This window comes from Bos indicus, chromosome 19 (genome assembly GCF_029378745.1).
Source record: "Bos indicus isolate NIAB-ARS_2022 breed Sahiwal x Tharparkar chromosome 19, NIAB-ARS_B.indTharparkar_mat_pri_1.0, whole genome shotgun sequence".
Classification (NCBI taxonomy): domain Eukaryota; kingdom Metazoa; phylum Chordata; class Mammalia; order Artiodactyla; family Bovidae; genus Bos; species Bos indicus.
In genome coordinates, this window is record NC_091778.1 from 34,882,494 (window position 1) to 34,909,871 (window position 27,378).

Here is a 27,378-nt window from a genome sequence, read left to right on the forward strand (position 1 = left end):
TATGCTGTATTTTAAAAACAAAATGTGTGAGGGCGTCCCTGGTGGTTCAGTGGTAAAGAATCCACATGCCAATGCAGGAGACACAGGTTCCAGCCCTGATATGGGAGGATCCCACATGCCGCAGAGCAACTAAGCCTGTGAGCCACAACTATTGACCCTGCGCTCTAGAGCCTGGGAGCCACAATTACTGAAGCCCATTCTAGAGCCTGTGCTCTGCAACAAGAGAAGCCACTGCAGGGAGAAGCCTGAGTACAGCAACTAGAGTCGCCCCTGCTCACCACAAGTGGAGTAAAGCCTGCACATCAATAAATATAATTATTTAGAAAAACCAAATGTGTATATATTTAGTATGAAACCAGTCTTTTGAAAAGTAAAACTGGTTGTAGATAAACATGAGGCCATTCCCACATCATAAAAAAAGTCACATATATTCTTTACAGATTCAACTTTTTGAAAACTGAGTAAATTAAAATGTGCCTTTGAAAGCTAATCTGTGATATTTTACATAAAAGTGAAAAAGTCACAAGCAAGCTACCATTAAACCCCTATCATAAATGAACATTTTAGCTGTTCCCATCTTGGATGACTAAGCAACACATTACTATTATTTATGGGCCTGCATTGTGAGTTGGACCACGGAAAGCTCAGTTTTCTTATCTACATGCTGCAAAAGAAAATGAAATATATTCTTTGATGTTTTAAGTTTGCAATGCTCTGAATAATGGATTTAAAAAAAAAAACCTTTTCTGTTTCTCAAGAAACTGCTAACGCAGAGAATGCCCACGGCTTTCAGCAGCCACCGGCGTCTGAGCGACTGTAAGCAGTCTTGAGATCTTCCTGGTCTCCACAAGACCCAGGATGCAGGCTGGGCAACTCCGCCAGGGACCTGCGGGCCCACGCACTCATCTACACTTCGGCACCAAGATCCCAAGACAGCCCCACGGTTGTACCACCCTGCCTGGATCCCCACGAAGGCCACACGTGCAAAGTGACGGACAAGCAGAGGGGCGGAGGGACACAGTGGGCTCCCCACCGCCTCCATGTCCCCTTGTGTCTGTTTCCCCGAGACATAGAAACCCCCCCGTTGTGGAATGTTGCCTAAAAGCTCCTGACTCAAAGTGGTCCTGACAGACCTTACGGGGAAAGGGGGAGTGAAGCCCTGAGATGCTTTCAAATGGACAAGAAAGGGCCTCCAGGGCTCCTCCGCCCGGGCTCCCCCTACGTGTCCCGCCCCTCCCCAGACCCCGCCCACCTACCCCCACCTCCCTGAGACCCTCCCACCTGCCCACCCCCACCGCCTGACTCTCTCCTTGTCCCCACTCCCGCCTACCTGAGGGGCCCCTCAAGCGGCTCTCCGTGAGCTCGGAGATGGCCCCGGACGTGGACGTCTTTTTCAGCCGAGCTGCTGCCCCGGAAGCGACGGCCGCCCCGGGCTTGTTGAGGGTGTCCTCGCTGCTGGCCCGCTTGAGCTGAGAGGTGGAGGAGAAAGGGTGAAGAGATGCTTTTTCGGGAAGGAGCGCCAAAAACCAGCAAACCACAGAGCGGGCCCCACCTGCCCACCCCGTTCCTCGGGCAGCAGTGGGCCGGAGGGAACAGCGCAGAGTGGACAAACCCAGATGCCCTCTGGTCCTAGCGCGATCCTCCAGCACTGCTTCAGAGATCCCTGTAAGGTCGTGGGCAGTCACCACCCATCAATCACATTCAAATAATGAAGTTTTAAAAATATGATGTGTATTTTTATGTATTATTTGGCTGAGACACCCCCACCTCCTGCCCCCAGCGTGCAGGCCAAGCAGGGATGGAACCCATGCCCCATGCATTGGAAGCAGGGAGTCAACCACTGGACCACCAGGATGGTCCTGATGTATTATTGTTTTTTTCTTAAGTTAAAAGACTGGGAACCAATGAAAAAAGAACTAGATGGCACACAGAAGTCAGGAGAGAGCGACACACAAGAAATTCAAAGACAATAAAAAGTAGCACAAAAACCTCTGGAGGTTCTTCCCTTCTCAGAGGGAAGAGATACAAACAGGTGAACATCCACAGGTGCCCACCCCAAGCGCTGGCAGGCAACCTCATACACACCATGTTCAGATGGAGGAGAGGGACTGCTGTGGAGCCAGAAGAATGGTTAGGGATGGCAGAAAGACAGCAGGACCCCTGCTCCTTGTCTGCCTCCTTCCCCGGCAGGGAAGGCAGAGAACAAACATTTGCTGAAGGGTATTGAAGTGGGGGGGGGGGTGCGGGGAGGGGTGGCCCTAAATGAGCTCACACTCTGGCCCAGGTAAACAATACCTGAGCTGAAGGAGAAAAACCACAAATAAGTTCTCCCAACTACAGAGTCTTGGTTAAAGATGGCTGTGGAGGGGATCCTTCTAAAAGACAAGGCAGGCAGGTGTCTGGAGCCTCCGCAAACACACATGACACTCCAAGAAACAGCATGAAAATTCCCTCGAATCAACGGGAGACCTGGAGCAGGAAGCCCGGGCCACCACACTGGTCAAGGGCCCCATCCTGCTCTAGGGCCATTTCCTGAAGGTTAAGGAGCCCAGAGAGGGAGAACGGGGAGGGGGTGGAACAGAGAGCCTGGGCCCCCTCTCCTCTCACCACAGCCCCCAGAGCTGCTCCCACCATCCTGGACACTGTGCTCCGAAGGCCTACTGCCAGCTGGGCGTCCACCCTCAGTGCATGCAATGTGCCGAATCCATGGGCCAGGGTGCACACGGGTCACAGCGGAGTGGGCGGCCTGCTCTCAGGGTCAACAACCAGCAAAGGGGCTAGTTCCTGTGTGGTGACTCATGAACAGTGAAGAAAACAAAAACGGGAGGTGTGGGCATCCTCACGGAGCAGGTGCCCTGGACCAGGCCTGGAGGACCAAGTGGATGGGGTGTCCCTGAGGCTGCAGGTGTATGCTAAGAGCTGGGGGCAGGGAGCAGGGTGGGGAAGGAAGGGGGAGCACATGGGGCCAGGGCAGGACCCTCCTGGCTCCTGGAGAAATAAGGATGAGGAGAAGCAGTGACAAGGATTCGGACGTGATGAGCAGACAACAGGGAAACCCATGTGTTCCAGCCAGGCGAGCCATCCAGTTGAGTCTGCTGGAGAGACCCCTCTGTGAGCAGAAGCGAAGGAGGGCTCGGGCAGGTTGGGGGAGGGGAGAGAGGAGGCAGCTGGGAGGGCAGGCAGGGGTGGGGAAACAGAGAGAGCACCTGGGGAGGTGGAAGGAAGGCAAAGTCAAGTTCTTGCTGTGAAGATTGGGTGGTAAGCCTGTTTGGAGGGTCAGAGGTAGAATTAAGGGAACAGATAGGAGCTGATGACATGCGGCAGCCTGGGTCCTTCTACGTCCTTGACTCACATGTTACTTCCAATTCAAAACATAACTCGACTACACTGGACTTGACAAAGCGCATTAACTAACTCGCTCGAGGCTGCATGGGTGAGGCAGGACTGGGAAGCAGGCCCGGGACTGTGTTTCCAAGGCCTGCATGATTTCCACTGGGCTGGAGCCCAAGAGGAGCCAGGAGACGCTGGGGACACCACCGGGGCTTGTGGACAGGGCTGAAGGAAAGCCATGTCACATGGGCGGCACAGGGTGGCAGCTTAGGGCACCAGCTCTAAGTCCAGACTTGGAATCCTGGGTTGGAATCTTGGCTCTGCCTCTTACTGGCTGTGTGACCCAGGGCAAATCACTTTATCTCTGTGCTTTTGTTTTTTTTTCTGTGCTTTTGTTTCTTCACCTGATAAACAGATCAAGCCATGGTACGCATCTGAGTGAACTCCGAAGCCCACTTCTGAGTTCCATTTTACCAACTGTACCCAGCTTCCTCGGCCTCTTCTTGGACTTGGGGTCCCAACCTGTATTATAAAAAGATCTGATCCCATCCTTCACTGGCAAAAGGATAAGACAGACGTGCTCCAGGCCAGTGTCGTGCTGTCTCCCTAGTGCAGCATGGCCCGTTTGGGTGGCAGCAAAGCTTTTACAGGGAGCCCTTCATTTCTCCTGCACCTTCCACGAGGAATTCCTTTGGAGAAAGATTCACTGCTTAGCACTTTCCCCAGAGGCAGGATATACAGACCCTAGATTGATCCTTCCTGTCCTCTGAGGCAAACAGCTGAAGCCTCTCTTAATATTTCTTGGAGGCAATATCAGACACAGAACATTTCCACTGGGCCAGAGCCTAAGAGGAGCCAGGAGACGCCGGCCACATGGCTGGAGTGAGGTTACTAATTCATCTTTCTCTGTTCACGGCTGCATTCTTGGCTTTGTTTCCTGGTCATCGAATGCAGCTTCGGCACCACCTGAGATCTCTGGTTTGTTATACAAGATCCCTACGAAAGCATTGGTCTTGCTTTGATGTGTTTAATAAGTATTTTCACCAACACTTCCACTGATATTTAAGCTGCTGAGCACCTGTACATGAAAGCTTACAAAAGGAAAATGTCTGAACAGCTCACAGATTCATGTAGCTAAGATATTCCTTCAATTCCACAAAAAGGGGATGGGGGATGTTAAAGTTCTCAAATAATCGCACAAAACACAATCTGGTCTTTCAAGGTGCAAAACATGTTAATGATTGGAGCAGTGGTTCTCAAACTTCAGGGTCTGTCAGAATCCTAAGGGCCTGTTAAAACGCAGACGGACGCCTGCACCCCAGCCCCAGTGCCCCTGCCAAGTTTCTGATCCCCTAGCTCTGGGTGGGGCCTGAGGATCTGCATTTCAGATGAGTTCCCAGGGGATGCTGGTACTGCTGCTGTGGGTTCCACACTTTGAAAACCAAAAGGTTTTAGAGTAGCACTGTCAGTGGAAATATTATACAAGCCATGGACCTAAGTTTACATGGTCTAGGAGGAACATTAAAAAACATAAATGAAACAGGCAACCTTAAATTTAGTGATATATTTTCTGGACACAATACATTCAAAATATTATAAATTAATGTAGAACACACCGATGAGGTCTTTTCCTTTTTTTGCACTCGGTCTTCAAAACCTGATGTGTGTCTTGCACTCACAACACACTTCAGGGATCATCACCGCCACACGGGCTGGTAGTTCCTGCTTCGGGCAGTGCAACTGTGGAGCGTTCTTTCCTGAAGGACAACAACAGGACTGACCCAGTCCCCAAGACTCAAGGAGAACATAAACCATGAGACAGCTTTACGGGGACCCTGAGCCCCAGCCACAGGACTGGATGGGGTTAACACATGACTCATGCCCACCAAGCAGAGACCTTTCCCAATACTTTGCTTGTTGCTTTCTTTTAACCAACCAGAAGCAAGCATTAGCTGGGCCCTCCAAGGAATGGGGGAGGCATGGGCAGGACTGACAGCCAGACTTCATACCACGTAACAAAGAAGATGACAAAGAAGCAGAGAAAGGTGACGTGACGTCCCGGGGAGTCCCGTCCATGGTCCTGGTCTCTCTACGCTCCTGTCTTGCACCTTTGTCCTGCACACAGTGACCCAGAACCTCAGATGTCTTCCATAGATTTCTCTTCTGTTCAAGTCAATGTTCTGTCATTTGTGACCAAGAGAGTCCTGACTAACAGACATGGGCCTTCTAGTGGCCTGTCTGCATCAGGGAGTCCGGGGGGCTTGCCTCCCTGTGCTGGGCTCAGTGACATGAGGAGGACTCACAGCAGCCCCTCTACCCTCGCCATCCCATCCAGGCTCCTGCTCCTCCCCACACACATCTGCTCCTCCACGGCTCCACAGCTCAGGCCAGCATCTGAAGCAGGGTCTTTCATTCTACTTCAGTGCATGTGTTTTAGTTTGCCTATTTTGGGCCAGTGAAAACATATCTGTCTACACTTATATGTGTCCATCTCCTGCAAAGCAGTCGTAGGTAATGTGTGCGTGCTCAGTCGAGTCTGACTCTTTGTGACCCCATGGACTGTAGCCCACCAGGCTCCTCTGTCCATGCGATTTCCCAGGCAAGAATACTGGAGTGGGTTGCCACTTCCTCCTCTAGGGGATCTTCCTGACCCAGGGGTTGAACCCGAGTCTCCTGCGCTGGCAGGTGATTCTTTACCACTGAGCCACCCGGAAGTCCTGTAAAGCAGCCGTAGTGAGATGTGGCGTCCAGCTGGTGGGATGTCATGTTCAGTGTATAATTTAGCTTCTCTGAGTGCTCAGATTTTGGCAGTAAAATACTCGAGGGGGAAGCCACTTGCTTTTCTGTCAGTGTCTGTCACCTCTTTCTCTTCTGTGCTCTGGGTTTTGTCTTCTTCCTCTGCCCACAGAGGCAGAGAGGAGAGGAGGGTCAGAGAGCAGTGGGGTGCAGCTCTCAGCTATTCCTTCCCCCAACACCATCACCCTCTTTCACAGGTTCAGGCCTGGCGACCCCAAGGACCAGGACAAGAGCCGAGAGCCTCCAGAGGAGTGTCTGTGTCTCCCCCGACGTCCTCCCACTGGAACCAGTTTCCAAAACACACATCCATCAAAGGCAGAAATGGCTACCATTTTACTGGTTCATCATCAGTAGGAAACACACCTGAGCTTCACCTGTGATTAAACACTGCTTGAAAATATTTTAATATATTCCAGAAGTTCTCAGGGTCGGTTATGGGGGAAATGTATGTATTCATTTAAAATCCACATTGAAGATGTCTCCCAATAGGTCAAAGACAATAAAAATTAAAACGATGGAAATAATGGTCAGGGCCAGGATAACAGAATAATGATAAACAAAATTATGTGCAGGACACTATCCACACTTATGTCTCAGGGCAGATACAGTCCTCACCCCATCTCGGAGCACCTACGCAGCCTGCCTGAGGTTCCACAGCCAGGAGCGGGCAGAGCTGGGGTCCTGATGTGGCCTGTCTGACCCCCTCCTCAGCGAGCTGTTCCTACACCCACCGCCCCTGCCGGGCATTCAGCCCACACTGAGCACTGCCAGGGAGCAACAGGACAGCAAGGGGGAGCCCAGAAGCTGTGTGCACGCAGCCCGGGGAGCCAGGCTTCGCGGGGTGGGAGGACACTTTACTCCCCTCTGAATGGGTGGGGACAGCCTGGAGGATTTTAAGCAGAGGAGCGACTTGTGTTGACAGGACCACCTGGCTTCTGTTGAGAATGGAACATAGGCTGCAAAGTCAAGAGCAGGCAGGTGGACCATGGAATGTGAGAAAAGGAGGGTCTGGGGATGATGTCAGGGCTCTGCCTGAGCGACGACAGGAGGAAGCTGCTATTTACTGGAACAGGGAGAGTACAGAGGAGCAGGTTTGCAGGCGGGAGAGACAGAGGGGAAGGAGACCAGTCAATGTGGAGTATGTCACCCTCAAGGGGCCTCCAGATGCCCAGGAGGTGGGTCACAAAGGCAGCCGGAGGAGCGCTGGCTGGAGACACAGATCCATGTGTCACCCCCATACGGTGTCAGAATTCATGAGTGAACGCTGTCTCCTACAAGAACTGTCCTTACCAGGAACAGTGCCATTCCTCAGGGAGTGTGTCAGAATTCTGTGGGTGCAGCTTTAGCTGCCACCGTGATTGGAGGCGGTACTGGTGTCTACCGGGTGGGAAGATGGAGACCCCAGATGTCCTTCCGAGAGCCTGGCACAAGGAACTGTCTGCATCCACACGCTTCACAGATCCCTCAGACACTTGTAGAGCTGGAGCGTCTTTGACTGTTATCCAAGTGGAGAGCACCCCTTTGTTTTACATATAAAGACAATGTGCTTCTTGTAAGACTTTAAGATACACTCGACTTTCTAAGAAGAACAAGGGAAGACTGCACTTGGGTTCACAATTTCACCAAGAGTGCTCAGCATTCAAACCATTACCCCAGCCTTCCCGGTGCCCAAGTCATCAACACGATAACCTTGAATCTGTCTGCTCAGAGTGGCCACATCCATGGGGCCCCAAGAAGCATCACAGGTCCTTCAGTGAAGCCACACACAGGCAGTTGCAGGTGGAAACGTGATGATTTAATTATAAATGATGTTCCTTCTATAGTTAGGATGCCACACTGATTTCTCCAGAGTGTGTGTATGTGTAGGCCAGTGACAAGGTCTCTGAGTTTCATCTCAGGGTGTAAGGAGGTGCCCCAGTCCACTTATGTTAGGAACCCCAGAGGGTGAGGAGGAGCCAGCAAGGGAGACCCCCAGGGGCTGCCCTGGTTGGGGGAGGGGAACCCTGAGAGGAGAAGCCCAGATGCAGGCCAGTGGGGCAGTGACACCCGGATTATGAGGACCCTGGTGACCCTGAGCCCGTCCAGTGGACGCCGGGGTCAGATGCTGGCTGGAGAGTCCACATGGTCCATGCAGGGGGTCCCTGTCTCTGCTCAACTACAGATTTCCTCTTGAGCCCAGGGCACCTCAACTGCACCCTCTTTGCTCTGTGCCTTCAGGTCAAGCTATGCTGGGGCCCTCCTAGGGCCTGCTCACTGTCTCGGGGCACCCAGCAGCCCTGCCCGTTGTCCCATCCATACCTTGCTGAGTCGGGACTCAAAAGCCAGCGAGGTGGAAGACTTGGAGCTCTTCATGCCGGGAGAGGGGACGGGGAGGGGCCGGGGGCGGTCCACCCCATGGCTCCCTGCCCTGGTCACTGGACTCCAGGGCTTGGCTGCACTCCTCATGTTTGTCCCAGGGAGTCCTTCTGTACAAAGAGTAGAAAAGAAAACCCATGTGTCCACACTTGACAGAGCTTCACCCCCATGCACCATGGGCATCACCACTGTCATGGAGAACAAGCCTCCAGATGAGGATGCACAGAGAGCACCTTCCTCCTGAGATGGTACCTTCCCACCAGGTTCCTTTCTACAGCTTCACAACAGCTCTCACTGAACTACTGAAAACACGTGCACCATTACCCATGTTCTGACATGGGTTGTGATGGTTTAGTCACTAAGTCATGTCTGACTCTTGCAACCCCGTGGGCTGACCACTAGGCTCTTCTGTCCATGGGATTCTCCAAGCAAGAATACTGGAGTGGCTTGCCATTTCCTTCTCCAGGGGATATTCCCAACCCAGGGATCAAACCCAGGTCTCCTGCACTGCAGGCAGATTCATTACTGACTGAGCTACAAGGGAAACGTTATGACATTACTCTTCAGCAATGTGGAAATACATGTATCTCCCCACATAAAACAGGTCAGCTGGAGTTGAGACATACTGTGTCTGTAAGCCTTGCCATTTTAGGGTTGACAGTCGAGCAACTTCCATAATTTCCAAATAGACATAAATGAATTACTTGAAAATTCAATTTCACAGAAGCACAGCTTTTTTTTTATTCTTTTGGACAAAAATGGTATCAATTAAAAATTAATTGGGAAGATTTTGATCAGGCAGACCTGCCATTATAGGGTAGAGTTACTCAATTAAAATATTCTAGGAAAGACAGCTTGTGCAAAGGAGCAGGATGTGGTTAAAAACCTGGGGGAAACCCACGTCCAAAGGCAAGGAAGGTGGCCTGGGTCCTGCCATCACTGCTGAGGATGTGGGCCGGCTGGCCATGAACCTCTGAGCCCATTTCCCTCTCAGCAGCACAATGGGACTCCGACTCTGCCTGTCCTTGTGGATGCTCACGACCAGGGATGTGAGGTCAAGGACAAAAACCGCAGATAAGAAACAAACTGGAAAATGCACTTTAAAAACACCACCACTGGACTTCCCTAGTGGCACAGTTGGTAAAGAATCCACCTGCAATGTAGGAGACCTGGGTTTGATCCCTGAGTCAGGAAGATCTCCTGGAGGAGGAAATGGCAACCCACTCCAGTATTGTTGCCTGGAGAATCCCACAGACAGGGGTCGCAGAGTCGGACACGACTGAGCGACTGAACCACCACCAACCACCAGGTGACAGTGATGCCAGTGGCTGCGCTCCCAGGTATTCAATCATGTCCACCCCTTTTGTGACCCCATGGACTGTTACATGGACTGTAGCCCACCAGACTCCTATGTCCATGGGATTTCCCAGTCAAGAATACTGGAGTGGGTTGCCATGCCCTCCTCCAGGGGATCTTCCCAACTCAAGGACTGAACCCTCATCTCCTGTGGCTCCTGTGTTGGCAGGCAGATTCCTTACCACTGCGCCACGCGGGAAGCCCCAGACCCCAGAGCCGGGTCTAATTAACTGCTTGCCTCCTGGATCGTAGCTGGTGCTCAGCAGCCCTGGGCTACCTCTCCCCTCACCGCATCCCAGGACACCCCTCTCTGCCCCCGAGAAAATGAACAGGCTGCCTCCCCCAGCCTGGCGCAGCGGGGATGTCCTCCTGTTCTTGTCTCCTTTCCCGGGGACATCATTTCAACCAATGGTCTCCCAGCTGGGGCCACCCAGCCCCTGCTCCTACTTAAACAGCTTAACTGGTGGCCACTGTCCAGGACCATACCTGGCACTCGTTCTGAGCACTGCTATCCTGGCAGCTGTGCCAATGTGACTACAGGTGAAAATAGTATTTTAACACAGCAATTTGTTTTCTAAAGCATTTCTGAGAAAAATTACTCACGATTTTAGTCATATGACTAATTCAACAGTTTATTAGTCTCAGCTTGATTCCAGGTATCACGATTTTTAAGATTCTGTATTTAAACAACCACTTCTTGTGTATTTCACAGATGTTTAGCACCAGCTATTTTTCTTTCTCGGCCCACAATTTTTAATGCTTGTTTCCACAGCAACAAGGAAGAATTCCTAGGTTAAGACCTATATAGCAACTCATTTTATTAGGACTCTCAATATAAAATGAATGAACATAGCCTGAGTGATTCTTGGAGAGAACTGCTGATGAATTTTACCCATGACTGTAGAACTAACTGGTGACACGTCAGTCTGACTAATGGAAACAACAAATAAAGTATCTGTTTAATCAAGGCACCCTTTCAGGTGATGATTGCAACTACTTAGAGATGACTGTTGCAGGACTTACTTGGTGAAAACATAGGTGATTCTATACTGCATCTGTGCTTTCCAAAATCTACCCATCAACCTAGAAATGAAATGCATCGTACTCATTCCCCAGAAGAAAGATAAGACCTTGAAGAGGAAAAGCAGAAGGAAGGTGGTAGAAAATCTTCCCAATGTTTCCCTAAGCCCTTGGCATAAAAAAAGAAAGAAAAAGAAAGGAAGGGGGCTTCCCTGGTGGCCTAGTCTGCCAGTGCTGGGGACACAGGTTCAGTCCCTGGCTCAGGAAGATCCCACACACCACAGCGCAACTAAGCCCATGAGCCACGACTACTGAGCTCGTGCTCCACAGCAAAAAAAGCCATAGCAATGAGAAGCCGGTGCACCACAATGAAGGCCCAGAGCAGCCAAAAATACATCTTTAAAAAAAAAAGGAAGGGAGGAAAAAAGGGAGGGGGGAGGGAGAAAGAAGAGAAAGGAAAGGGGGAAAATGCATCTCAGTCAAAATTCCAGATCTAAACTCTTAGTCTCTGGCAACAAACCTGACAACCTTCCAGACAGTCACCTGAAAGACCCGCAGCCACTTCTCGAAGGCTTCAGTTACTTGCTCTGAGGCAAAATTCTCAGGGTTACTTTATTTGTATCATCACATCTTTATTCTCCTAGAACCTTGAGCCCAATCTGATTATTCCCAGATCCAGATATACAGAGGACCTTCCTCCCCTGGGCCCCTCCACACTGCGTGACTCTTCATCCTTGTCTTTCCTTCATTTTCCCAGATGGAGACATCTATCTTGTATTCATGCACCAGCCAGACTCTTCAAATTCCATCTTCTTCCAGAATTCAAAATATACAGAAATGAAATAAGTAACATCTCCCCTTGAACCAGGAAGAGAGTCCTATTAGTAGGGAGAGTGCCGGGGGAGGGGTGCTGGGGTGGGTGCTGTGTTGGGGGGAATACGCCCTGAGGGGTAGTAGGCTCCACCAGAGCAGTGCCACTTCCTGGGACGAGGAGAGGACAAGGGTGCTGGGTGGGGGTGCTTCAGCCTCCAGCCGGGCTGAAGGCCAGCTCGGCGCCCTGCTCCCCACTCTCCATGTCTAGGACTTCGTTAAGCATCGCCTGCCCTTTCCAGCAGGACCGGGTCTTCCTCGTGTCCCTCAAATCTTCTGAGGCCTCCTCTTTCCTTTGTTCTGCCCACACCTAGCCCTGGGCTTTCCAGGAATGGACCCCGAAAGGAACATCCTTGGAGCCATCCACCCACAGTGCTTGGCCTGCTCTTGGCCCTGCTCACTGTCCACTCCCCAGGATCCTCCTGCTGGAATTGGGCAGGGCACCAGGCCTACTCCCAGCTTCTGCAGACTTTCACCCAATCTACTTCCCACTGCCTCCTCTCTGACCCTCCTCTTGCCCCTCACACGTGGCCTGGCGCTGCTCAGCCCTCTTCACGTGTCATAACCTTATCATAACCCTACAAGGTAGCATCACCCTCAGTCTAAGATGGGGACACTTGGTTCTGTTTAGGAGGTTAAGGAACTTGCCCAAACCACAGAATTTACGATACAGCCAGGATTCAAATCCAGTTTTAATTGGCTCTTACACACCAGGGATGGGTACGGCCTCCCTGGACAGTGTTCTGAGGAAAGCACACAGGCTTCCGGATCCAGAGCTCCCGGTCGGATTCCACCTCCACTGCTCACCGCCCAGGCTCAGGCATGCTTTTCAAAACACTACGATTCCCAACATCTTCACCTGATAAATGGAGTTTTTGGTGCCTGCATCACACAACAGAAGACACTCAGTGAGCACCAGCTGCCTACTCACAAATGCTCATGGTGTTCAGCCAAGAGCTGCTTGGCTTTATCGATTCAGCAACACCCAGCAATGAATCCACGGACTCAGTGTCCAGTGGCCGGAACCAGACAGACACTCCAGACGTAAGCCAAGTCTCTCCTTGCTCACAGAGCAGCCTGTGTTCACCTGGAAACCCAACAGAGGGAAAGTGCAGAGGAGGGTGAACAACGAGCAGACACGCCACAGTCACTAGGACTGGCCCCAGTGGCTGAAAGGCAACACCGTGTGCATGCTGATGAACGACACTTCTCTTAGGTTTATGAGTTCATAACAGAAAATAGACAGATGGGTTCTAGCCAAGCACAAGATGATGGGGAAAAAAAAAAAAAGATTTCTATGAGTAATTCCCTGATTCCTAAAAATTCTTCTAACCAACTGAAGAGGATCAAACTGATCAAGAAATTACAGTTGACTTTTGAACAAAGTGGAGCTTAATTTATCCATCATTTATAGTCGGCCCTCCATGTCTGGGTCCCTCCATGTCTGTGGTCCTTCCACATATGTGGTCCCTCCGAGTCTGTGGTTCCTTGGTATCCACGGATTCAACCAACTATGGACCAAGATGTACTGAAGGATCCACTGTAGGAAAAAACCTACTTGTAGGTAGATCCACGCAGTTCAAACCTGTATTATCTGAGGATCCAAGGTACGCTTAAAACTTAGGAACTCACTCCACAAGGGCAGGGAGAGGGTCTTGCCAGGGCTGTTTTCCTTAAATTGTTCATTTTATATTCTTATCAAGCTTCTTTCCTCTCTAGAATGGTGTAAGACTTCTATTTAAACCATAACTCATAAATTGAGTGGAGTTAAGTAAAAAAGATGGACGAGAAGGAGAGGGAGAGAACAGTTAGGAACACGACACGGTCCATGCAGCAGGAGGGTCAGACAGCATGCAGCTCAGCTGCTTCAGTCTCGGGCCTCAGACTGGTTATCCTTTTAAGGCGAGAAAGGCAGCCAGGAAACTATTCTGGACCATCGCAAATAATAAGGAGTGTCTGGGGGTGGGAGAGGGCATTCAGCTTTGCACTCCAAGTACAATAAGCCCCAGGAAGCCGAGAGCGGAGGCATTCAAGTCTGAGAACAAACAAAATAAGCATGTTCACATAGCTCAACTACCAGGGGACTCGGCAGGAAACAGAAGGCAAGTGAATGGCACGCTGAAAATATCCAGCAAGAGCTTTCTAGAACCCGAGCTGGGCTTGCTCTTGACCTCTGCAGTGGGGTGGGCGGAGGATTCTGCCCCCAGGGGACATCTGACAGTGTATGCAGCTGTTCTGGGCTGTCACAACTTGGCGGGGTGGTGCTGGGGGTGGAGCCAGAGATGCTGCTGGACACCCCAGTACCCGAAGAGCAGCCCCACAATGAAGAATGGTCCTGCCTAAACTGTCGGGACCCCAGGTTGCGAAACTCAGTTCCAGAGGAAGACCCAGGCTCCTCAACTGGCACCTGGTTCGGTTCCCACCCAACCTGGGAATGTTTACGCTGAAAACCTGGCCCGGGAGCAGCCAAGGGAATCCCGGACTCCGGCTGGAGGCCAAAGGAAGCTCTTCAAAGCTTATTATTTCCTGTTGGTCTCGAGATGAAAAGTCATCCCATTTTGTTTAGATTCAATCCTTCCTAGTTTGTAAAGAACAAGATTCTACACAGCATCAGAAGGGAAAAGGCAAATTCATATGGAGGACTTCCCTGGTGGTACAGAGGCAGGATAGGAATCCACCTGCCCATGCAGGGGACACGGGTTCAATCCCTGGTCTGGAAAGATTCCACAGGCCACGGGGCAACTAAGCCTTCGAGCCACAACTTCTGAGCTCAAGTTCTAGAGCCCTTGAGCCACAACTGCTGAAGTCTGTGAGCTTAGTACCTGTGCTCCCCAACAGGAGACACCACCACAAAGAGAAGCCCAAGCACCGCAATCAACAGCAGCCCCCGCTCACTGCAACTAGACAAAGTCTACAGCAATAAAGACCCAGCTCAGCCAAAAATAAATACATACATAAAACTTTAACAAAAATTAATTGATCCCATCAGCAGAAGTCATCGGAAGAAAATGAGAACCAAGAAGGGATGAAACAAAACTAAACAGAAAAGGACAACTGCACAGCACCAGCCCCACCATCTCAAGCTGAAACCACAGTCTGGAAATGGAAAAGGGACTTGCAGAAGCTATGACTGACTGCCACAAGGTGGAGACCATAACGAATAGGGTTTAATCTGGAATTTAAAAAAACAAAAACAAAAAAACAGGAGGCGCTGGCCTTTAAATATGAAATGCAGATCCTGGAGAGAGGCTGTAATCTGGGAGCTATATTGAGATCAAACCCTCAGAAATACTGCCCTGGGCCATCCTTCTGTCCCCAAAGCTGAACCAAGAAGCCAGCGTCCCACAGAGCTGGTGGCCACTAACCAGTGGTTGTTTCCTTACCTAGCATGTGGATTCACATCAAAGAACTATAGGAAAGAGTCAAGGGCATACAAAAGGAGATGGAAATAAGGTACTTCAAGAGCTCTTTCTATAGGCACAGTTTCAAAAGGTCTATTGAAAGAGTAGGAATATAAACTATTGTCTAGTGCCAAGAGCATTCAGAGGGAAGGACAGTCTTTTCAACAAATGGTGCTAAGAAAACTGGGCATCCACACCAAAAGGATGAAGTAGAACCCTTAGCTTACACCACAGGCAAAAGTTAACTCAGAGTGGAAGAAAGACCTAAATGTAAGAGCCAAAACTGTAAAACCCTCAGAAGAAAACACAGGGGAAAAGCTTCACGACACTGGATTTGGCAATGGATTCTTAAATATGACACCAAAAGCACAGGCAACAAGATGTGCTGGATGACAACAAAATTAAACACTTGGGACTCCCTGGTGACCAGTGGTTAAGAATTCTCCTGCCAATGCAGGGGACACAGGTTCAATCCCTGGTCCGGGAAGATCCCACATGCCATGGAGCAAATAAGCTCATAAGCCACAACTGCTGAGCCCACGCTCTACAGCCTAGCTCCACAGCATGGAAACCACTGCAATGAGAAGCCCATATACTGCAAGAGAGTAGTCCCCGCTCACTGCAACTAGAGAAAGCCTATGCACAGCAGTGAAGACCCAATGCAGACAAAAAGTCAAGCAAATAGAAAATAATTTTTTAAAAAATTAAACACTTCCATGCATCAGAGAACCCACAATCAGCAGAGTGAAATGGCAACTCACAGAATTGAAGAAAACATTGGCAAGGGTTTGCTGTGGACTGAATTGAGCCCCTCCCCCACCACATTTATATGTTGAAGCCCTAATTCTCAAAGTGATTTCATTTGGAGATAGGGCTTTCAGGGGGTGGATTAAGGTTAATGAAGTGATAAGGGTGGGTCCTAATCCTGTAGAATTGGTGCATTAGGAGAGGCGGGGAGAGAGACCTCTCTGCTGCACACACACTGATGAAAAGCCACGCGAGGGCAGGAGGAGACCCCTCACCAAGAACCCAATGGCCACACCTTGTCCTTGGACTTCCCAGCCTCCAGAACTGTGAGAATCAATTTCTGTTGTTTAAGGCATTCAGTCTATGGTATTCTGTTATGAGCGCCCAGGCAGACTAAAGCAGAGTTATCATCTGGAATATACGAAGAACTCCTGCAACTCAATGACAAAAACTAACCTGATTTTAAAATGGACAAAGGACATGAATACATACTTCTCCAAAGGTGATATGCATGTGTGCTCAGTCATATCCGACTTTTTACGACCCCATGGACTCCAACCCGCCAGTTTCCTCTGTCCATGGGATTTCCCAGGCAAGAATACTGGAGTGGGTTGCTGTTTCCTTCTCCAGGGGATCTTCCCGACTGAGGGACTGAACCCCAGTCTCCTGTGTCTCCTGCATTGGGAGACAGATTCTTTACTACTGTGCCACCTGGGAAACCCAAACAAGATATACCCATGGTCAAAAGTACATTAAAAGATGCTCAACATCATGGAGATGCAAATCAGAACCACACTGAGATACCATATCACACTCATTAGGATAGCTACTACCAACCCAAACCAAACCAAGCCCAACCAGAAAATGACAAGTATTGGCAAGGATGTGGACAAATGTGGAACTCTTGTGAATTGTTGCTGGGAATATAAAATGGTGCAACTGCTATGGAAAACAGTATGGGGGTTCCTGAAAAAAATTAAAAACAGATTTTATTATATGATCCAGCAATTCCACTTCTGTGTACATTCCCCCCAAAACTGAAAGCAGGGTCTCAAAGAGATTACTGCACACCCATGTTCACAGCAGCATTATTCACAACAGCCAAAAGGTGGAAGCAAACCAAATGTCCACTGATGGATGAGTAGACACACAAAGTGTGGTTTATACATGCAATGAAATATTACTCAGTCTTCAAAAGGAAGAAAAAGCATGGATGAATATCGAGGAAATTGTGTTAAGTGAAATAAACCGGCAGAAAAAGACAGAAAAACTTGTATGATTACACTTATGTGAGGTACTTAGAGTAGTCAGATTCATAGGAACAGAAAGTAAAACAGTGGTTTCAAGGGGCTGTCGCGGGTCGGGGGGTGAACAGGAGTTATTGTTTGATGGGGACAGAGTTTCTGTTTTGAAGAAACAGTTCTGTGGATAGATGGTGGTGATGGTTACAATACAGCATGAATGTACTTAATGCTACTGAGCTGAACACTTCATAATGGTGAAGACAGTAAACTTTATATTACGTGTATTTCACCACCACAAGTTTTAAAAATGTGATAAAGACAAAACAAAGCAAAAATTATAGTGGAGGAGGGAACTGGATTCATCTCAATTTAGGCAGAAGCATCTTGAATCATGGCTCAGCAATAAAGAATTTGCCTGCAAAGCAGGAGATTCAGGAGACAATGGTTCGATCCCTGGGTTGGGAAGATCCCCTAGAAGAGGGAATGGCAACCCACTCTGGTCTTTTTGCCTGGGAAATCCCATGGGCAGAGGAGCCTGGCAGGCTACAGTCCATGGGGTCCCAAAGAGTCAGACACGACTGAGCACGCAAGCACACTTGCGTGTGTGTGTGTGTGCACACGCACGCACACGCACACACACATCTTGAGTCATAATCTTTGTTCAGTCACATGCCCCTGCCTTGTCTGGGACATCAGCTGGAAAACAGGAGAGCTCAGAAAGGACCCTTTACGAGGGAGTGGCTTGTCTGAAAAGTAGCATAGGGGAGGTGCAGAAGCCAGGCCAGGACAGGATCACCCCCAGACTGCCAGGTCAGGGATGGAGCAGCCGAGCCCCTGAGGGAGATGGACCAAGAGCAGAAGCTGAGCCCCTGGCAGAGAAGTGCAGCCAACCCAACCACTCAGGAGGATTGGGATGGGGGAGGAGCTGGGGACAGAAGGGCCTCAAGTGCTTTCTCCCAACTCCTGACCTCCACTGGTGCTCGGGGCTCACCGAGAAGTGTATGTGTGGGGGGTGGGGGGGCTGGGTACAGATGCAGCATCTGCAAGAGACTGGTGATGTGGAGGGACAAATGGAGTGAGCTCAGGGGTCTCCCAGTAGAAGCCTCCCCAGCCCAGGAGGGCCTCCTCAGGGCCCCACCCTCATCTGTCCTTTGACTTGCTGGGCAGCTGGCCTGTCGCCTTCCGGGGAGTCGCCAGCCCCAGCACAGACCGGCCTGAGTCAGCAGCTTCTCCTGACTTCCTGTATCTACTGTCAGCTGTGCCTCCTCCCGCGCTCTCCCTCCCCCAGGGCCCGGGGCTGCCCCTCAGATCCTCAGCTGCCTGGGGGTCCAGCTCCTGTGTGGATCCCCGTGCTCCCCTCTCCTTCTTGGTGGACTGGGCGCAGCCCTGGCTTTCCCTTCCCCAAACTCCTGCCCGACTCAGCCTCAGCTTTTGGCCAGTGCCGCTGCTCCCGCACAAACCCTAGTTCTGCTGATGTGCCAGAGCCTGAGCCCTTCCCGAGATGGACCCGGGCTAGACCTTGTTCCCAATCAAGGGACAGCCCAGCTGGGCTCCACCAGCCAGGCCAGCCACCGGCCAAGGGGCAGTCAGGCCCCACTGATGCACCTGCTGTCCCCACGACCCTCCTCAGACACCTCCCTCTATGAATGTTCCAGTCCCTCCTGTGAGGCTCTGCCAACAAGGCCTTCCAATACTCACCGCCCCACACCAAGTGTCTCTCCCCACACTCCCTTGCCCCAGCCCACTCCCTCCTCCCGCTGCCAATGGTCTCAGCTCTGCTCCTGCCCATCCTGCCCAGGACAGTTAAGGCTACTCAGCTGCCAGAGGGCTTTTTAAAAACACAAAGCATGTAAATGGCTAAGATGGTAACCTTTATGGTACGTGTACAATTTAAATTTAAAAAATTATTTTTAAAAATATACAAGTCAGGCCATGTCCCTCCCTGTGGAGAACCTTCCTGTGGCTTCTTCTCACTACACTTAGAGTAAAAATCCAAGACCTTTGTCACAACCCCCAGGTCCGAGGCCTCTGTCCAGAGACCCCATCTGTGCTGTCAGAGGGCCCCGCGTCAGACGTGCCCAGCTGGATCCCCTGGAGGAACGTCACACCTGGAAGGTCCCCCAGCTCTTCACACGGGGTCGGGTGGGGGGCGGTCTTCCTCCAAAAGGCCTTTTCCCTCCAATCTCTGCATGAGCTTCCCACTCATTTCTTCAGAGATTTACCACTAGACGGAGACTCTGGCTGCCACTGGCCATCCTTCGCTGATCATCTGCCTCACCCACCCCACGCAGCTCGCCTCCCAGTTCACTGCGGTGTTCCCGGTGCACAGAGCAGCTGCTCGGCAAACACTGGTGAATGAACACTAGAGCCCTTCTTTCACTGAAGAAACATGTGCAAGTGTCTCCTTGCACTTGCTCTCTTAGCCAGGTGCCTAGATTCACAAAATCAGTGCTGAATTAATCGGAGAATACAAAATGGAGCCAGGCTTCCCAGGTGGCTCAGTGGTAAAGGATCTGCCTGCCAATGCAGGAGACTCGGGTTTGATCCCTGGGTTGGGACGATCCCCTGGAGAAGGAAATACTCCCCACTCCACTACTCTTAGCTGGGAAATCCCATGGACAGAGAAGCCTGGCGGGCTATAGACCATAGAGTCATAAAGAGTCAGACACAACTGAGTGACTAAACAGTAACAACAACAAAATGGAGCCACAAAGCCATGATAGTCCTCCTCCCTAAGACCTATAGATGCCTCTAAACAATTACCAAACGGCTCTCAGGACGAGAACCCCATGGATATTGATGCAGAGCCTTCCAGCACTGGTATATTGAAAACGGAGTTCATGTGGATGTGTCAGCATCAGCCTTATGAGATTAATCTCACTAACTTGTAACATATGGGGAAATAGTTCTTGAAGTCATTCAACAACACATCTCTAAAACCATCTACTGATTCATCTCCATTCCTGACTTTATTCCCAAAGGATGGCTTTAAAAAAATGTGTGCTATAATCCCAGTATCACAGTAATGGTCAACAATATTTTACAATTTTATGCTTTAAGATTTCAGACGTCTTAACCAAAACATCACAATATAGGAACTTACGTTCAATGCTTTGTTAAGCGGTAGCCAATGGCAACCACAGGGTTAGGGGCGCAAGAATTTAAAGTATCAAGTCTAAGTACCTTTTGTGCAACCTGTTCTGTTTTCTTTGTTCCTCTGGGGGCCCCCTCTCAGCCAGGTGGGACAAGGGGCAAATCCTGTATGTCAGTGGCACAGCTTCCAAGGAAACCAGCGGCCACTTCTGACTCATTCTGTTCTGTTTCCTCCAGAAACAATGCAAGCACTACAGAGCATACCACTCCACCCCCAGCCCCCCAGCAAAACCCCATGCCCTCCACCCACTCACTTCAATGCACTTGCCCTACAGAGACGGGGGATGCACAAGTCCCCTCCCCCAGCACTGCTGGGCGAAGATGCAAACAGGGACCCTCCATCCACGAATGCAGAGGTGGGGCCCCTCCCACACCCACTGCCTGCCTGCCTCGCCCCCAGGCTCACTAAACTTCAGCCACAAGGCCTCAGGCCAACAGCAAACAGAAGCCAGGAGGAGGCAGCTGTCTGCAGACAGAGGAGAGGCGGCTCCCATGCTCCACACTGCACAGGCTCCCAAGAATCCACGAGGCTCACCTTCCATGGCCCTTCGCTGAGAAGGTGGCTCAACGATCCACGAGCTGTGGTGGGAGATGCTAGCACTCCCCCCACTCTGACTCAGGGTAGGAGCGTGGGCATGGTCCCTATTGCCCCATCACAGGCTCTGCTGCACCATATCACAAGCCAGGCCTCCTCGGCCATGTTCTCGTCCCCTCTGATACATTAATCACAAGTTAAGTTTCTCTTCCCCTAAAAGGACGTGCTCCTCCCCACAGGGTCCTCCTGTCTGCAGATGTCAGAGGCAGGCGCCTTTATGACGCCAGGAGGCAGGGCACTCACCGGGCGGACCCCAAGCTGTCTGGCCAGTTTCTGACTGTGAGTGCGTCTGTGTGTATCTCTCTGTGTGCATGTCTGTGTGTCCGTGTTGTGTGTGGTGGTGGGAACAACCAATCTGTTTTAGGATTTTATAAACAGAAGTCTAGTTGATTTACAATGTTGTGTTAGTTTCAGGTGTACAGCAAAGTGATTCAGTTATATACACATATATATATTCTTTATCAGATTCTTTTCCCTTATAGGTTATTACAAGATACTGAATATAGTGTTATACAGTAGGACTTTGTTGTTTCTCTATTTTACATATGCATCCTCAGTCATGTCTGACTTTTTGTGACCTCATGGACTGTAGCCTGCCAGGCTCCTCTGTCCATGGGATTTTTCAGGCAAGAATACTGGAGAGGGTTGCCATTTCCTCCTCCAGGGGATCTCCCTGACCCAGGGATCAAACACAAGTCTCCTGCATCTCCTACATTGCAGGTGGATTCTTTACCGCTGAGCCATCAGGGAAGCCCTATTTTATATATAGTAGTGTGTATATGTGGAGAAGGCAATGGCAACCCACTCCAGTACTCTTGCCTGGGAAATCCCTTGGATGGAGGAGCCTGGTAGGCTACAGTCCATGGGGTTGTGAAGAGTCGGACACAACTGGGTGACTTCACTTTCACTTTTCACTTTCATGCACTGGAGAAGGAAATGGCAACCCACTCCAGTATTCTTGCCTGGAGAATCCCAGGGACGGGTAGAGCCTGGTGGGCTGCCATCTGTGTGGTCACACAGAGCTGGACACGACTGACGTGACTTAGCAGCAGCAGCAGCAGTGTGTATATGTTAGCCCCAAGCTCCTAAATTAGGAGTTTTGTTGTTGCTGTTGTTCAATTGCTAAGTCATATCCGCTCTGTGACCCCATGGACTGCAGCACGCCAGGCTTCCCTGTCCTTTACCATCTCTCGGAGTTTGCTCAAATTCATGTCCATTGAGTTTGTGAACATAGGAGTTTGGGAACACTCAATTTAAAAACCAAAATAAATCTTGAGCTCAACAAAATAAAGACCTTGTGGAGGGAAGAAACCATGATGGACTCTGGTTCCTTCTTGCTTTTTGCTCAGCAGGCAGACTTCTCCCCCGATGGGCACCTTCAGAAGCCTGCAGTCCCTGATAGACCCACCAAGGACCCCAGCAGTGGCTGTGGGTTTTCTGTAATGATGACAGCATTCTGAAAAGGCAGCCCTGAGTCTGGTTGAAGGGTCAGAGAAGCAGGGTCTCAGCTGGATCATAGCCATGCTGGGCACTGTGGCCCAGGAGTCTGGAGGCTGGCAGGATGGCCCCTGGCAGTCTGTCTGTAGGTCTATCCAAGGCAGTACAGATCCTCCTGGGAGAACTCTGATTCTTTGGGCTGGGGGAAGGCAGGGACTGGACCAAGAAGAAACACTGAAAGGGCCCTTTCATTGCATGCTGTTTTTGGGGCAGATGGAAGCCTTGGGGGACCTGGCGGTGATGGAGGAGGGCCGGCGGCGGGCCAGGCCCCCATCTGCGGGCCCAGGAGCCAGGTCTGAGGACAGTGGGCAATGAGGCCTCCAGTGCATGGACATGACAGCAGCAGCCACCCCAGGGTGGGGGAGGGACAGAGGGACAGAGGAGAGGACCGCACAGCCATCGAGCCTGTCAGCATTTGTGTTGGCTCCTAGACCACTGGAGGAAATGAGGGGGAGAGAGAACTTTCCTGGAACTTCCACAGGTACGGAGTGTGCGGGGCCAGCCGCAGGGCCGCACCAGCACCCTAGCCGCCTCAGGGCCTGGCAGACACCCCTTCTGGGTAGCGGGCAGAGCCCAGCCTTCCACCCAGCTGCCAAGTCGGCCATCGCTCTGGATTTTCTTATTGTTACCAGATTAGGTGAAAACACTGAATGTGCTGATTTCTTTTTTGTTTTCACATTCCTGAAATGTTCTTTGCTAACCCACAGGCTTCAGCTCTTTTCCTGGAGCACCAGCTGGCTCATGAAAGCAACTGCTGCACTTGGCAGGGTTAATTTATTCAGTGCCTGGAACAGGCCCCTATCTCTCTCCAGCACACAATGCTCTCGGATTGTGTTTTAAACACACACACAATAGCCGCACACATGAGGGATCATGTCCAGGCTACTCCCAGGATGGTCCTGTCATTGCAGGGCCTTGCTGGGACCTCAGGAGAAGGTCTACAAGGAACAGCAGGACAGTAGCGGGCTTGTGACCGGTCCCCAGGGTGGGACCCAGGCACACTGATGATACAGCACTGTGGCCTCCCCGAGGATGGGTTCTTTGTGACACAGATGTGTCTGACTGGTGTGGTTCAGAGCAAAGCAACAGTCCCCCGCCCTCACCAAGCTGTCTCCACCTAGTTTTTGTTCTGCGGTGAGGCCCGCCCAGAGCCCTGCCCACGACTGCCAGGTGCCCTGCACTCAGACCTGAAAGACAGGCAGCTGCTCTGTCACCAGCCTCCAGGCCTCCCCACGGCCACTCTACACCCAGGACAACGGCTTCCCACCCCCATTCCTACTTTCAACCTGACCCCTACAGTCCTGTCCTGTCTTCCCACCGCAAGAAGTGTCCACAGCTCCCTAACCAGGCTGACTCCCTGCTGACTCACTCCCTACCCCAGCTCTTCAACCCAGAGCAACCTAAAGCAAAGGACTGCCTCATTCCTCTGGCTCCACAGCTCTGGCCCCACTGTCCCGTCTGTCATCAATGTTGGCTAAAGACAGATAGAAACTTCAGGAAAACCAACAAACTGCTAGAAGAATGCAGGAGAAAATCTTTGTGACCTTCAGTTAGGCAACGATTTCTCAGCATCAACACCAAAAGTATGATTCGTAAATAAAAATTCTTTAAAGTGATAGATAAACTGGAATTCATCAAAATTTTAAACTTCTGCTCTTCAGAAGACATTGTCAAGAAAGTGCAGAGCCAAGGCACTGGCTGGAAGGGAGGCATCCACAAAACACAAAACTAACCAAGGACCTGATTCCTGAATTTATGAAGAAACTCACAAAACTCAACAACGACTGAACACACAACTCAATAAAAAATGATCAAAGATTCAAACACTTCACCAAAGAAGATAATTGGATGGCAAATAAACACCTGGAAAGATGCTCAATGTAAGAGTCATTGTTGTTGCTTGGTCACTAAGTCATGTCTGACTCTTCGCGACCCCATGGACTGCAGCATGTCAGGCTTCCCTGTCCTTCACTACCTCCCAGAGTTGGCTCAAATTCATTGCCATTGAGTCCATGATGCCATCTAACCATCTCATCCTGAGTCATTAAGTAAATGCAAATTGAAACCACAGGGAGATATTACTATATGTCTAATTAGAATGGCTTGAAATTTAGAAACATAAAAACGAGTGCTGGCAAAGATATGGAGCAACTGGAACTCCCATTCATTGCTGGTGCAAATACAAAATGCACAGTGGCTTTGCAAATCAATTCAGTCATTTCTTATTGTTTTAAAAAAAACAACAACACAAAAGGTAACTGTGTGAACTTTAAAGATCTCACTGGCTTTATTCAATGATTCATGAATGGGGTAGAAGCCCATCCAGCAGTGAGAAAGGAGCTCCGAGGAGGTGTACAGAGGACAAGACCTTCACAGGGAGGATGGGCAGGAACAGGAAGCCATGCTCAGCAGAAAATCGGCATGATTATTGTGAAGTCACTTCCCTTTAGGGGAGGTGGGGGTCCACCAGGCCAGTGAACTCAGCCAGGGCTGATCAGGGAATTCCTGATTCACTGGTTTTAAGAACCTGTTTTGGGGATAAGATGAAACTATAGTGAAGTCTTGGTTTGGTGATGGGGGGCTCAGCATCAGTGACTCCATTTGGGGCCCCTTGTCTTTAACAGTATAAAATTACACCTGCACTGATCATATAGTCCAGTAATCCCACTCCTGGGTATTTGCCCAAGAGAAATGAAAGGGTGTCTGAGTGGGAAGTAATTCATAGGCTTGGTCCTGATGAAATAAAATTCATGTTTTAAAGCAAGATAAGAAAAATTTAAACATAATTTTACTCTGCTTTTGGCCTCCTCCCTCCCCACTAGTGTACATGTGCGTCTGCACTAACCAGACCCCTGCACTCCCCACCCCCAATGGCTAAAATCAACTTTTCTCCTCCTACAACAAGGACCTATTGTGTAGCACAGGGAACTATACTCAACATTTGGTCATAACCTATAAGGGAGAAGAATCTCAAAAAGAATGTATATGTATAATTGAATCACTTTGCTGTATACCTGAAACTAACATAATATTGCAAATCAATTATGTGCTTAGTTGCTCAGTCGTGTCTGACTCTGCAACCCATGGACTGTAGCCTGTCAGGCTCCTTCATCCATGGGATTTTTCAGGCAAGAATGCAGAAGTGGGTAGCCATTTCCTTCTCCAGGGGATCGTCCCAACCCAGGGATTGAACTTGTGTCTCCTGTGTCTCCTGCATTGCAGGTGGATTCTTTACCTACTGAGCCATTAGGGCTTCACCTAAAAAAAATTTAAAAACAAAACAAAATTTATCTACTTCTGGTTGTTGTTTTGGGTTTAGTTGCTCAGCTGTGTCCAAATCTGTGACCTCACAGACTGTAGCCCACCAGGCTTCTTTGTCCATGGCATTTCCCAGGCAGGAATACTGAAGAGGTTGCCATTTCCCTCTCCAGGAGATCTTCCCAACCCAGGGATCAAACCCACGTCTCCTGTATTGGCAGGCAGGTTCTTTACTACTGAGCCACCTGGGAAGCCGCTCTCCTTCTGGTACCAGTCATGTAACTCTAGAAGAAGTTCTCAGTCCTGCTGGGGACACAATGACCACCACTCACAATGACCACCACTCACCTTGTTTGTGCAGACATCTTTGGCAGACTTCATGGACAAGGCCACTACAGTACTTCCCTTTCCTGCACCAGATAGCAACTGGTGCAGGAAAGATTGGTCAGATGACCTAGGGAGATAACGGGCCCCACATGGAGAAAGTCCTCAGCTTAAGTACTTACTTATGACTTTATATTAGTATCACTAGCTATATTACTTATATTCTGCCTATTTTACAAAATTACTGTTTCTTACATCACCAAATGATGTGTGACTGAGATTCACATAAAATAAATGATGATTAGGTGGTCTGAAACAATTGATCAAATATACAGTCCTGTAAGATCAAGTGTAACTCTAGATGTGGGAGGGAGCAACAAGAGGAAATCGTTTCCTGGACATAACAGACTGTAAGACAGGGATCCAGAGGCGTTGGGCTACTGTTAACAGGGCCTGGTCCACTAACAGCACACTGAGTGGCCCATCAATGAAATCCTTGCCTGACTTGGGAACAAGCATTCCTACTGCCATAAGACAAACTGGTCACTAAATGCCTCCCAAACCTTGGTCAAAACTAAGACCAAAAGGGAGAGGCTTGTCAAATAAAGAATGTTGCCCACCATCCAGTTCCATAAGAACCAAGTCATCACCCACTGCTGATGATGACCCACAGGACACCCTGAAGAATGTTCTGAGTGAAGACCAGGATGAAGCACTCTGTGCTCTGGGAAAACTGGCAGAACCAGCCCTCAGACAGTTAGATATTTTCAGGAGAAATTTTTATGAACCTGGATTCTTGCATCTTCCCATACTTAGAAAAGCACTTAAAAAAAAAAAACCATTAAATGAGGTGTCTGCTCTTCGTGACCAGCAGCAACCTCCTACCAAGATGGGTGCTCATTGCATGTACCCCCTTTACCAAAACCACACATGTACTGGCCTCCCCTGCTTACCTCTTGGGAACAGTCCTCAGAGTTACCTGAGAGGCCATCTCCCATGTTGCAATCCTTGGGGGCCAGTCCTATGGGACTATGCCTTACACTCTGTGCAGGCAGACAGCACCCGGACTGAGTTCATGGCTCAGTGGTGGTTGGAAGACACGTCGGAGGGGCTGAGTATAAGCACGAACCAGAGACTTGGGGGAGATCGTGGTGGGATCACACTGAGCATGCGCTGGGTGAGTTCACGTGGGCTCCTTGCTCTTACCTAGGCCCACCCCCAATCTCACTTCCTTGCCCGCCTCAGACTGGGCCGCCCTGGCCGCCAGCAGCCAGGATGTCCAGCTCCCACTTTTTTCTTAGTCCTTCCTCCTCAGCTACCTTTCCTACCCTCACTCCTTTTGCACCAATTGCACCCATCCTGCCAGCCCCAGATCAAATGTGACTTCTTCCCTGGAACCTTATCTGACTGCCAACTCCCCACATCCATAAGA

At 50.1% G+C, this 27,378-nt stretch overlaps 1 protein-coding gene across 7 annotated transcripts in view; it reads right to left on the reverse strand.

Annotated features, from left to right (window-relative positions):
- The window catches only part of SPECC1 (sperm antigen with calponin homology and coiled-coil domains 1), a 206,724-nt gene that overhangs the window by 141,466 nt on the left and 37,880 nt on the right, over positions 1–27,378 (reverse strand). For 3 of the 7 annotated variants that reach the window (XM_070773135.1, XM_070773134.1, XM_070773130.1), the window contains exons 1-3: positions 20,808–21,007; positions 8,425–8,591; positions 1,331–1,469 (exon numbers count right to left, since the gene is read on the reverse strand). In XM_070773135.1, the coding sequence (XP_070629236.1) occupies positions 1,331–1,469; positions 8,425–8,591; positions 20,808–20,814 (313 nt within the window). In that variant the 5' untranslated portion in view covers positions 20,815–21,007. Of the gene's footprint in view, positions 1–1,330; positions 1,470–8,424; positions 8,592–20,807; positions 21,008–25,970; positions 26,990–27,378 lie in introns of those variants that run through there. The other 4 variants (XM_070773131.1, XM_070773132.1, XM_070773133.1 and 1 more) reach the window with 3 other exon arrangements.